The following is a 12,941-nucleotide window of genomic DNA, read 5'->3' on the forward strand; positions in this document are numbered from 1 at the left end:
AGAAGAACAGGGCTACCTGAACTAAGCTCCAGCAAGACATAATTTGAAACCCACAATAGAGCGGACTCTGTGATATGACCAGCTCTAAACTGACTGAAATTCATCAACAACATTATTAAACATGAAATCATTCAGCTGTACAGACACAATCCTCTCTAAAACCTTTGAGATAAAAGCCCTGATCCACAGGATCTGCCCTGGTTTACCATCCATTAGTCCCTGCCTTGGCTTTATCCTCCTCTCGGTCCACCTGCCTGTCAGTTTCCCCCTCACCATCTGTCCTGTACTCTGTCATGGTTTCATTAACCTGCCTCTCCCCCATCACCCTTGTCCACTGTAACACCTCCAGCTGCTGAACTCACTCTTGTTTTGTGTTTTCCTCTGAGGATCATCTGGAATCTTTTCCCAGAAGGGAGCTGTGTCATGGTCCTGCTAGTCTTGTCCTTGTAATGTTGTGTTATCCTTGTGTTCTCTGTGGTCACCCCAGTTTTCCCCAAGTTACTTGCCCAGTTACTCTTCACCCCCATGTTAACTCACTAGTCTCTGTGTGATTAAGCTCCTCTGTTTCAGTCATTATATGTTGATCATAGTTTGCTGTATGTGTGTGTGTTTCTCTTGCTTGTGTTTTCTGCTCTTCAGCTCTGGCGTTTTCTTTGTGTATGGATTCTATTTAACATTAGAACTGCACCTAGATCCAGCTCTTGCATTTGTTTTGCCTGCCTGCATGATTAGAGGAAGATATAATAAAGAAGAGGGTTGCATGGCGGTTCATTGGTAAGCACTTTCGCCTAACAACAAGAAGGTCGCTGGTTTGAGTCCCAGCTCCAGTTTCCCCCACAGTGTGAAGACATATGGTATAGGTGAATTGGGTGAACAAAACTGACCATAGTGTATGAGTGTGTGTCTGAGTCATTGTTACCTTATAATTATCAGCATAGATATGAGTCAAAATAGACAGAATGGAGAAAACATCAGTGTGATCATTCCACTCCAGTCCAGAAAGGACTTTAAAGGTGCTGTATCATTTTATAACTGACTTGTGTGCAATTTAGACGATAACAGCCATATCACCCTGCAGCCCAAGACAGGTTACTCCCTGAAGCTAAGCAAGGCTGAGCCTGGCCAGTGCCTGGCTGTGAGACCACATGGGAAAACGAGGTTGCTGTTAGAAGTGGTGTCAGTGAGGCCAGCAGGGGGCGCACATCCTGTGGTCTGCATGAGTCCTAATGTCCTAGTGAAAGTGAAGGTGACACTAAACTGTCAGTGGGCGCCGTCTTTCGGATGAGACATTAAACCGTAGTCCTGACTCTGTGTGGTCTTTAAAAATCCCATGGCACTTCTCATAAAGAGCAGGGGTGTAGCCCCGGTGTCCTGGCGAAAGTCCCTCAATCGGCCCTTACGATCATGGCCTCCCAATCATCTCCATATCTTTTTATGACAGCTAAACACCATTAGCTATTGACCTACATGGTAGGAAAAACAACTGGTGTGTAAGTCAATGGTTACAGGTTTCAGCTTTTATCAAATTATCTTCTTTTATGTTCAACAGGAGAAAACAAAGAAAACAAAGTGAGTAAGAACTAGTAAATTCACTTTTTGGGTAAACTATCACTTACACAACCACTGCCAAAACATGAATCTGAATGTTATTTAAAAAAACACTAAAACATTACATAATGAACAATTATTAATGTATTTTGCAGTTTAGTTGATATCAATATTGTTCATGTTCAATAACATGATGTCATGTCATTTCTTATTTTCATCCGCTTACCCATAGCCGAGTCGCAGGGGCAGCAGTCTTAGGAGAAAACCCCAGACTTCCCTCTCCCCAAACACTTGCACCAGCTCCTCCGGGTGGATCCTGAGGCGTTCCCAGGCCAGCCGAGAGACATAGTCCCTCCAGCATGTCCTGGGTCTTCGCCGAGGCTTCCTCCCGGTGGGACAGATGCCCGAGCCAACTCAGCTGACTTCTGCTGTTCAGTGTTTGAACTCTCAGCAGTGAAAAGTAAACCACACTGAACTGAACTAAACTGAACATCAACACAAAACTGAACTGACACTGTTTACTATGATCTTCTATGTGAAGCTGCTTTGATGCAATCTACATTGTTAAAGTGCTATAGAAATAAAGATGAATTGAATTGTCGATGTGGAGGAGCAGTGGCTCTACTCTGAGCTCCTCCCATATGGCAGAGCTCCAGACCCTGTCTATAAGGGTGCACCCTGCAACCCTGCGAAGCAAACTCATTTTGGCTGCTTGATTCCAAAATCTTGTCCTTTCGGTCATGACCTAAATCTCATGACCATTAACATAATAAACTGTATTATTTAAATTCAGGAAATGTCTACTTCTTAGATGAAGAAAAAAAGGACATTGACTTACAGAGCTCTTTTGGAGGATTTGATGACTGCTGATAGTCTGATGAGACACTCGTCTGATCTCTGGAATTTCTGAAGCTCAAACTCCTCCAGCTCCTCCGCTGAGGTCAACAACACAAAGACCAGAGCAGACCACTGGGCAGGTGAAAGGCGAGCAGATGACAGACTTCCACTACTGAGGTGAGACTGAATTTCTTTCAGCAGAGTTTGGTCATTCAGTTCATTCAGACAGTAGAACAGATTGATGGATCTCTCTGGAGACAGATTCCCTTCAAGTTTCTGCTTGATGTAGGCAATTATTTCCACTTTGCTCTGGTCTCTGTCATCCTGCTGTGTCAACAGGCCTCGTAACAGTTGTCGATTGGACTGGAGTGACAGACCGAGAAGGAAGCGAAGGTAAAGGTCCAGATGTCCATTCTCACTTTCCAGAGCCTTGTCCACTGCAGTCTTCAGGAAATCAATCATGGACTCATCTCTGCTTTTTTCTGCTTGTGTCTTGTCATTGTCTAGAATCAGATGTTGATAAAGGGCTGCAATGAATTCCTGAATGCTCAAGTGAAGAAAGCAGTACATGGTACCAAGAATGATTCCCGTCTCCTCCTTAAAGATCTGGGTACACATGCCTGAGTACACCGATGCCTTATAGACGTCAATGCCACAGTCTTTCAGATCGCTCTCATAGAAGATCACATTGTTTCTTTCCAGCTGCTGAAAGGCCAGTTTCCCCAGTGAAAGGATGAGGTTTGGATCCCAGGAGACATCTGCTGTGTTTTCTCCATCAAACTTTCTTCTGCTCTGCTGGATCTGAAAGCGGAGAAAGTGTGTGTACATCTGTGTCAGAGTCTTGGGAGATTCCTGCAGTGTTTCAGCATGAGCCTTGTGTTTCAGTTTCAGTATGTTCTGGAGAACAGTGGCTGAAATCCAGCAGAAGACTGGGATGTGGCACATAATAAAGAGACTCTTTGACTGTTTAATGTGATCAATGATTTCTCTGGCCTGATTCTGATCTGTGAGTCTCTTTGTGAAGTACTCCTCCTTTTGGGCATCATTGAATCCTCGTATCTCTGTCAGCCGGTCGATACAGTCAGCAGGAATCTTACTGGCAGCTGCTGGTCTGCTGGTGATCCAGATGAGAGCAGAAGGAAGCAGATTTCCCTTGATGAGGTTCGTCAGGAGAACATCCAGAGAGACTGCTGAAGATACATCACGACACGTCTCATTACCAGCAAAGTTCAGAGGAAGACGACATTCATCCAATCCATCAAGGATGAACAGGACTTTGAATCGTGTGCTTCTTGTAAGGTTCAGTCCTTTAGTCTCTGGGAAAAACTGAGTTATGAGGTCTTTTAAACTTTGTCTTTCTTTCTCCTTTAAGTTCATCTCTCTGAATGGAAGAGGAAATATGAAGCTGATGTCTTGATTTTCTTTCCCTTCAGCCCAATCCAGAACAAACTTTTGCACAGAGACTGATTTCCCGATGCCAGCAACTCCTTTTGTCAGGACAGTTCTGATCCGCTCATCTTGTTCAGCTGCTTCAAACAAATGTTTGCATTCAACCTGTATCTCTAGAGACTGATGACGTCTGGAAGCAGCTTCAATCTGTCTGATCTCATGTTCAGTGTTGACCTGTTCACTCGCACCCTGAGTGATATAGAGATCTGTGTAGATCTTATTCAGAAGTGTGGAGTCTCCTTGCTGAGCAATTCCTTCAAACACACTTTGATATTTCTTCTTCAGGCTACATTTAAGCTGATTAATGAAGAACAGCCCATCTAAACAGGAGCAAAGAAACAGAGAGATTTAGTCTTGAATTATTTGTAAGTGACAGTCTGACAGATTCTTGACAGAGGTCTTACCCTGGAGAGTATCAGCAGCTTGATCTTGCTTCATCTCTCTCAGGAAGAAGAGTGTGAGATCAAGAGCTGCTTCTGTGATAATGCTTCTGTTCTCATTAAACTTCTTTATAAACTCTTGTCTGTTTGTGTCTTGTAAGATTTTCTTAAAGTTTTCCAATTGATTCTTCAGAAATCTGATCATTTTGCTCTCAAGATTCTATGATTGAAGAAAAGAGAAGATCAATATTTAAATAAAACATTCATTAACATACAGTTGTACATCAACAAACTACTCAATAAAGACAAAAAAAGACATTATAATATGAGTCTGTTGAACGCTTGATTCTGATTGGCTGATAAACTTTGTAAGGTGTTGTTATTTTCAGATAAACACACAGCTAAAGCAGATTTAGCAGGTTTTGAGCACATGACAGTTCCATATCTCTACACTGAATGACTCCAGTAACTTCACAGTCAAAAATCACATCAAAACACAACAGAAAGCTTTAAATTTGTAAGAAACTAGTTTTACATACAGGAGAAGTCTGAGGACAAAACCTGACAAATATCTGGAATACAACATGGTGGCTTTAGCTGTGGGAACATCAGCATCCCAGCAAACATTTCAATAATATTTCAATAATTACGATTAGATTTAAAATAAGTCTAATAGATGTTTAACAACAGCCCAAAACTAGACTTGTCATCAGATATGCAGCAGTGTGAATCTGTCTAATCTGTGTATTTAATGACTAGTCTAGTTCTGGACTATAGTTAGATGTTTATTAAATTTTTAGGTTTATCAGCTTAAATTTACCTGTTTTGGTCTGGCTATCATTGTTTAGACATCTATTGAAAATTGCAGAATAATCCACTCTGGTCTGTTGAATTATTACAAAATAATACACATTAAATGTGTAACGGCAACTTGACGTGCATCACAGGTGTGAACTATTTTTGAATAATTCAATGAACTGCAGTCAATTATTCCTCATTTGACAATTACTTTTTAATTCCTAAAATCTTTAATTACATGAAAAATGACAGTTAAAAAGAAATGTGTTGCAGAAGCAGGATCTTTTTCAGTGACCATTTTGTGTGTTATATTTACAATTTAAATATGAATCAAAATGAGTTTTACCCACCTGGAAGATCCACTGGAGATTGTCTGTGAAGCTCTTGTGTCTCCTGTGAGTCTCGTCTCCTGAATCTGCTGACTCATATTCAACACTGTTAACAGATAAAACTACTGTAATTATACATTTAGAGGCAAACAGATACAGATATATCTTACAAACACTGAAATTAATGAATATTCTGTATAGTGCTGCTCATAATAAGGAGACAGTCGAGACCGTGGATGGAGTGGTCCGATCAGATCACTACGGTGTCTTGATTAAATTTTTTCCAATGCTTCATTTAGATATATTTACACAACAGTTGGGTTATAAACATCTTCAAAACACAAATCACAGAAATAATATTTGAAAAGGCATGACAGTGAGTAAAAGATGACATGAACCATCTATTTTTAATACTGACACTGAATAAGAAACTAAATCTGCCACTCTGTGTCTGTAAATGAGTCACCAAAGTCATAAGGTGTGTTCGACATGAAGCTCAGCTGCAGCCGGTGATCAACGAGATTAGCCGAGCGCAGGCGGGGCGGAGTTGAAAACGGAGCCGTCAAGACGGACAGCTGGACACTTCGGGACTCAAAGTTGCTGCAGTCATGATGACCGATCACATGGGGCGTCATCATAGTTTTTTGTTATTTTTATTTATAACAACAAAACATTTACAATTAAAACTGAATACAGTCTCTACAAACTGTAGTTCCTTTTTAAACAATAAGAGAGAATTATGAATAAAATATATAACAAATGCATGAGAGAAATAAGAGGAAATGAGAGGTTAATATAAACATAAAAACGAACAGGTCTATTAAATACAAAGCAATAAGCATAAATTCTAGGAGTTAAACATCAACCTTTAGGCTTATACTTCTTGTTTGAATATGCTAAAAAAGGGTTTACATATGTGTACATTTATAGATATAAAAATTTCCAATGTAAAAAGCAAAACAAGGTGTTTTGATTAGGTCTTAATAAATGACTTAATAAATGAAAAAGATTGTGTTGAAAAGAACAAAAGGTAAAATAAGTGAGCTATGTAGAAGTTTCCCAGAAAGAGCAGGTAGCCTTTAAACTGCTAGACAGGAAATAAAATATATATTTATATTATAATAATAAAACAATTTTATAATTATTTAATAAAATAGTTCTTTACTTTAATTTGTTAAGATAGCTTTAGGGTGGCAGGATCAATGATGATGATTTTCTTATTTCAAGTCTGTAAGACTTATTTAGGTTATTCACTAAAATATACAATAAATTATATCATTTAAATCGTTCATGAATGCAGTAAATAGTCTGTATAAAAAAGTTAAAAATAAACCTGTGCAAACAAGCTAACCTTTATAACCAGATTATTTAACAAAAGATGATTACTGCAGTAAAATATTTGTAGTCTTTTAATAAGCAAGATGTGTACAGGATAGAGAGGGTACACCGATGCCTTCAGACTTCATGCAGCGCTGCGCAGATCGATCGAAATCTGTCTTAAAGCGGTGCATTCTGGTTAGAAATCTTGTCCGGATTGATGCTGCGCCGACGCCACGTGACTGTCACATGTGGCATCAAAGTACCGCGACAGCGCTCCGAGATCAGACGGCAAACTCAGACGATGCAGCTTCTGAAGAGCGACTGCAGGAGCTTTGATGACGACACCGATATTACACGATTGGCCAAGTTCACCACATGACAACAAACACGTGTATTTCGGGTTTATAATTGGACAAATTCCGATTCAAAAGTTTCAAAACAAACAATTCACTTTTCACACCCTCTCTATCCTGTACACATCATGCTTATTAAAAGACTACAAATATTTTACTGCAGTATCATCTTTTGTTAAATAATCTGGTTATAAAGGTTAGCTTGTTTGCACAGGTTTATTTTTTTAACTTTTTTATACAGACTATTCACAGCATTCATCTCCATGAACGATTTAAATGATATATTTTAGTGTATATTTTAGTGAATAACCTAAATATGAACTCAAATAAGTCTTACAGACTTGAAATAAGAAAATCATCATCATTGATCCTGCCCCCCTAAAGCTCTCTTAACAAATTAAAGTAAAGAACTACTAAAGCTCTCTTAACAAATTAAAGTAAAGAACTAATTTATTAAATAATTATAAATTGGTTTTATTATTATAATATAAATATATATTTTATTTCCTGTCTAGCAGTTTAAAGGCTACCTGCTCTTTCTGGGAAACTTCTACATAGCTCACTTATTTTACCTTTTGTTCTTTTCAACACAATCTTTTTGGATTAAAATGTTTTTTTGAAAATGCATTCATTATCCAAAATAATGTCATTTATTAAGACCTAATCAAAACACCTTGTTTTGCTTTTTACATGGGAAATTTTTATATCTATAAATGTACATAAATGTAAACCCTTTTTTAGCAGATTCAAACAAGTATAAGCCTAAAGATTGATGTTTAACTCCTAGAATTTATGCTTATTGCTTTGTATTTAATAGACCTCTTCGTTTTTCAGTTTATATTAACCTCTCATTTCCTCTTATTTCTGTCATGCATTTGTTATATATTTTATTCATAATTCTCTCTTATTGTTTAAAAAGGAACTACAGTTTGAAGAGCCTGTATTCTGTTTTATTTGTAAATGTTTTGTTGTTATAAATAAAAATAACAAAAAAAATATGATGACGCCCCATGTGATCGGTCATTATGACTGCAGCAACTTTGAGTCCCGAAGTGTCCAGCTGTCCGTCTTGACGGCTCCGTTTTCAACTCCGCCCCGCCTGCGCTCGGCTAATCTCGTTGATCACCGGCTGCAGCTGAGCTTCATGTCGAACGCACCTACTCTCTTTACTGAACTGTTGGTTCACAATACTATGCCTGAAACAATGTGTGAGCAATAATGTAGACTACTAAATACCTTCGGGCAGATAATGGTGTTTTCTCTCTGAGGTTTGGTGGAGGACCATCTATTGACCGGTCACTCTTGAGAGACACAGAGCTGGACACACATGATCCTGATCTTACACTGAACACACAAACACACCAGAGGAATAAACTGCAGACAAACTTCAGTCTCTTTTAAAAGTGTATTAAAACTGACAAAAGAGAAAATTGTTGGAAAAAAAAAAAACATTTCACCCAGCACCAAACCAGCACAAAGTAACTCTTAGCTCAAGGTCAGGCTGATCAGGTGTGTTAAACAGATTAGACTTACAGTGCGTACGGAAAGTATCCAGACCCACTCTTTGTTCTATTGCAGCCATTTGCTAAAATCATTTAAGTTCATTGTTTCCTTATCAATGTCCACACAGCAGCCCATACTGACAGAACAACACTTAACTGTTGATGCTTTTGCAGATTTATTAAAACAGAAAAGCTGAAATATCACATGGTTCAGACTCTTTGCTGTGAACTCAGCTGCTGTCCATTTCTTCTGATCCTCCTTGAGATGGTTCTTCACCTTCAGTTGAGTCCAGCTGTGTTTGATTACACTGATTGGACTTGATTAAAGCCACACACCTGTCTATAAAAGAGCTTACAGCTCACAATGCATCTCAGAGCCAATGAGAATCATGAGGTCAGAGGAACTGCCTGAAGAGCTCAGAGACTGAATTGTGGCAAGGCACAGATCTGACCAAGGTTACAGAAACATTACTGCTGCACTAAAGGTTCCTCAGAGCACAGTGACCTCCATAATCCTTAAATGGAAGATGTTTGGGATGATCAGAACATTTTCTTGAACTGGCTAAACTGAGCTGTTGGGGAGAAAATCCTTGGTGAGAGAGGTAAAGTAGAATCCAAAGATCACTGTGGCTGAGCTCCAGAGATGCAGTCGGGAGATGGGAGAAAGTTGTAAAGTCAACCATCACTGCAGAGATAGAACATTTTGGCCTTAATTTTAATCGGTATGTGTGGAGAACACCAGACACCAGATCACCTGTCCAATACAATGCCAAGGGTGAAGCAAGGTTGTGGCTGTGCTTCAGGACATCAGACTGGGCCAAAGGTCAAACTTCCAACAACACAATGACCCTAAGCACACAGATAAAAAAAACAAAGCAGTGGCTTCACAACAACTGTGACTGTTCCTGAATGGTCCAGCCTAAGCCCTGACTTAAACCCAAATGAGCATTTCTGGAGACACCTAAAATGGCTGTCCACCAACATTTACCATCCAACCTGACAGAACTGCAGAGGATCTGCAAGAAGGAATGGCAGAGTATCCCTAAATCCAGGTGTGGAATGTGGTGTTGCATTTTTCCCAAAAAAGACTCCTGGCTGTATTAGATCATAAAGGGGCTTCTGCTACACACTGAGCAAAGGGTCTGAATACTGAGCACCATGTGATATCTCATTCATTCATTCATTCATTCATTTCATCTTAGTCCCTTTATTCATCAGGGGTCGCCACAGTGTAATGAACCCTCAACTTATACAGCATATGTTTTACAGAGCGCATGCCCTTCCAGCTGCAACCCATCACTGGGAAACACCCATACACTCACACTCATAACATGTGATATTTCATATAACATAAAAGTAATCGATTCTGTGTTTTTCTGTCAATATGGGGTGCTGTGTGTACATTACTGAGGAAAAATAACTTAAATGACAAACTGGAATAAGCAACATTTGCGAATAAAGCAGAGTCTTCATCCAAAGAGTCAAAGAGAAGAATATTGTCACTTTCTCCTGACCTGGCGCTACATATCAGCCAGAGAAATGCAGTTTTGTGAAGCCACTGTAGGCCTTTTTTCTTCTATATTAAATGAGTTGCGCCTCAGAAGAGGAAACACAATGAACACTCTGTGACTTTGTCCATAAATGTCATTCCATCATCACATGATCTGTTATAACTAAATCTCATGACTTTATTGATGCACAAGCTGGAAATTATAGTAAAATCATAGTCTATGTATATAATCCGATATGTCCATCATGTTTTATTCCTTCATTCATTTTCTTTTCATCTTATTCCATTTATTAATCCAGGGTCGCCACAGAGGAAATAACCACCAACTTATTCAGCATGTGTTTTACGCAGCGAATGCCCTTCCAGCTGCAACCCATCACTGGGAAACATCCAAACACACGTATTCACACTCACCACATGTATTTGGACTGTGGGGAAAACCGCATTTCAGATAATGCAAGTACATCAATCAGCAAATATATAAGAATGTTCTAGTGGTTTCTGAAAAATCTTACAGTACAGTTATACCTGTTTCATTGTATTTATGCTATTGTTTATGATCCATTTTTAGGCATCTGCTATATTTATGATCATTCAATGTCTAAATAATGTATATGAACTTAATATTTAAACATTTGATACAAATTGTATACACAGATGCCTATTTCTGAACAATAAAATCTTATGATGAATACTGAAATATTTGCAAACAGTCCATGTGAGATTAATAATGTAAAACACACAATACCTTTGGGCAGATGATGGTGTTGCCTCACTGAGGTTTGGTGGAGGACGATCCATTGACCCGTTACTCTTCAGAGACACAGAGCTGGACACACATGATCCTGATCTCACACTGAACACACAAACACACCAGAGGAATAAACTGCAGGACGAGCACATTTAAATACATTTCTAGTTGACCTTCATTTAATCACCTACATAAGCACAAGCTGAAACTGTTCTGCAGTCAGTTTTAACTCTGATGTTGAACAGGACTTTAAACCTGACACATGACACACATTACGCTCTGGTAAATATGACCACAGATGAAGCTGTCTGTAATCTAGAATGATCTAAACACATTTGCTGAAGCTGTAAACTGAAGCTTTGTCCATCATTTGATCAGGCAATAGCAACAAAAATAATTGCATTGCTGTTGGTCTTTGTTCTTCAGAGAAAGTGTTGAAATAATGGTGTAAAAACAGAGTCAATACCTGTGTTTCTTTGAGAGAGAGTCCTTTGCGCAGGGCACAAACGCATCAATGGCGTGTCGGAATATAATTTTGCTATTTTAAGGACAGGAAAATCTGCTTTGCGTCGTGGTGCATGGTCTAACAGGGTTGAGCTTATTCTCTTAATGAGTTATAGGTGTGTTTAGAGAATAAACCAATCAGAGTCTCATCTCCCATTCCCTTTAGGGATCAGTTGCGTTGCGCCATGGAGCATTTGCTATTTACATGACGACTTTGTCAGTGTAAAAACTGAATGCATCATTAACGAGAACACAGTTAAACAGAGCATCTGCAACGCAAGGTTGAGAGATGAGCCTCCTTATTCTTTACTTTTACTTTAACTCTTGTGGATAGGAAAACATCATGTACGTGTGATAGGATGGGTGTGGTGACTGAAAGTTTCACCCACCTATCAGCAGGTGGCACCCTGCTATATAAACTGGGAAGTTCACCCTTACGGCACGACACATCTGACTTCAGGTCTTGTGCGTCACTTCCTCTTTTTGGGTCTCTGGTTGGCAGTGTTTGCAGGTAAGTGCGTTGGCTGCTGTTAACCAGAGTGTGGCGAGGGGGTGTGGCCGAGAGCCGTGGGAACGGAGTGAGGCCACCGCGTAAGTGAATACACCTGTGGTGCGCACCTGCCTCGGATCCCACGGAAGGAGCTCTGCACAATAAAAGGAGGAACGATGGCAGAGGAAGCCGAGAGAGAGGACCGGCCCGGGCATATTATTTTACTTTTGCTTTCAGTTTGTTTTGGTTTAGACCGCAGTGTCAGTGTGGAGCTGCTGTCACGGTTATTAATAAATATTTTATTAATAACTTCTTCCCGGCGGTCAAAGGGCCGTGAACTTTATTACAGTGGTGCCGGAAGAAGGAGGGACATGTTGTCCAGTTGCCCTCGCCGCTGAGAGGGGGGCGAGTGTTCGGTAGTTAACCCGAGTGGGGGAGAACCCCGTCTGCCAAGAGTGCCGGGGCGCCCTGAGGCTGGCGAGGAAAGGATCTGCCTGCTGCCGTCTCCCAGCATGGGGAGGACCAGGGGACGCGGGGCTCACCACCGGAGGGGAAAGTGCTGAAGGGAGCCATCCCACAGAACCTGGGGGAGTCGCCGCGATCCGCCATGATGCCAGAGCCTGCATCCATCCACCTAAGCGGGAACGGAGCAGGAGACCAGAGATGCCCCCAGCCAGGCAGGAGAACCGCCGCCGGACGCCAGAAGACGGACGGGTGGATAGATTCCTCCACAGGGCTCCCAGCACGTCGTCGCATCTCTCAGCTGGTGGAGGACCGAGTGGCAGCGTGTCTGGAGAACCAAACCCCAATTTTTTATTTTTTTTTCTCTCTCCCCTTTCTCGGTCTACTCTGTCTTTCCTCCTTTTTTTTCCATCTCCTTTTCTCTCGGCCCAACTCATATAGGTCTCGCGGGTGCTGTGCCCTTGGCCCTAACTTCAAAAGGAAGTTTTACGGAATAGGTATATTTTTTTTGGAGTCGCTAGCGTCTAGATAATTCTAGGAAATACGACAGTACGTTGGGAAGCGTGCAATCACAGTAGGGAGGACGCTGCGGAGACCATCCGCACCCAATGGGGGAGACAAATGGCAATTACATATGGACTAGCCCTAAGAAGGGGGAGTGCGCATAAGAAGGTGGTTAGCGGATAGGGAAGGCACGAGTCCACCCTA

General features: G+C 40.6%; 2 protein-coding genes across 4 annotated transcripts in view; one reads left to right on the forward strand and one right to left on the reverse strand.

The window, feature by feature from the left end:
- Nucleotides 1–12,941, forward strand: part of LOC137491081 (uncharacterized) — a 554,517-nt gene that overhangs the window by 343,027 nt on the left and 198,549 nt on the right. The window lies entirely within an intron of this gene.
- Nucleotides 1–12,941, reverse strand: part of si:dkey-82i20.1 — a 62,283-nt gene that overhangs the window by 16,246 nt on the left and 33,096 nt on the right. For 2 of the 3 annotated variants that reach the window (XM_087245647.1, NM_001444389.1), the window contains 5 exons: nt 10,775–10,882; nt 8,251–8,358; nt 5,363–5,447; nt 4,239–4,434; nt 2,387–4,154 (listed from right to left, as the gene is read on the reverse strand). In XM_087245647.1, coding sequence (XP_087101773.1) covers nt 2,387–4,154; nt 4,239–4,434; nt 5,363–5,447; nt 8,251–8,358; nt 10,775–10,882 — 2,265 coding nt within the window. Of the gene's footprint in view, nt 1–2,386; nt 4,155–4,238; nt 4,435–5,362; nt 5,448–5,761; nt 5,787–8,250; nt 8,359–10,774; nt 10,883–12,941 lie in introns of those variants that run through there. The other variant, XM_088649611.1, reaches the window with a different exon arrangement.

The sequence above is a fragment of the Danio rerio genome, chromosome 4, assembly GCF_052040795.2.
Source record: "Danio rerio strain M-AB ecotype USA chromosome 4, GRCz13ab, whole genome shotgun sequence".
NCBI lineage: Eukaryota > Metazoa > Chordata > Actinopteri > Cypriniformes > Danionidae > Danio > Danio rerio.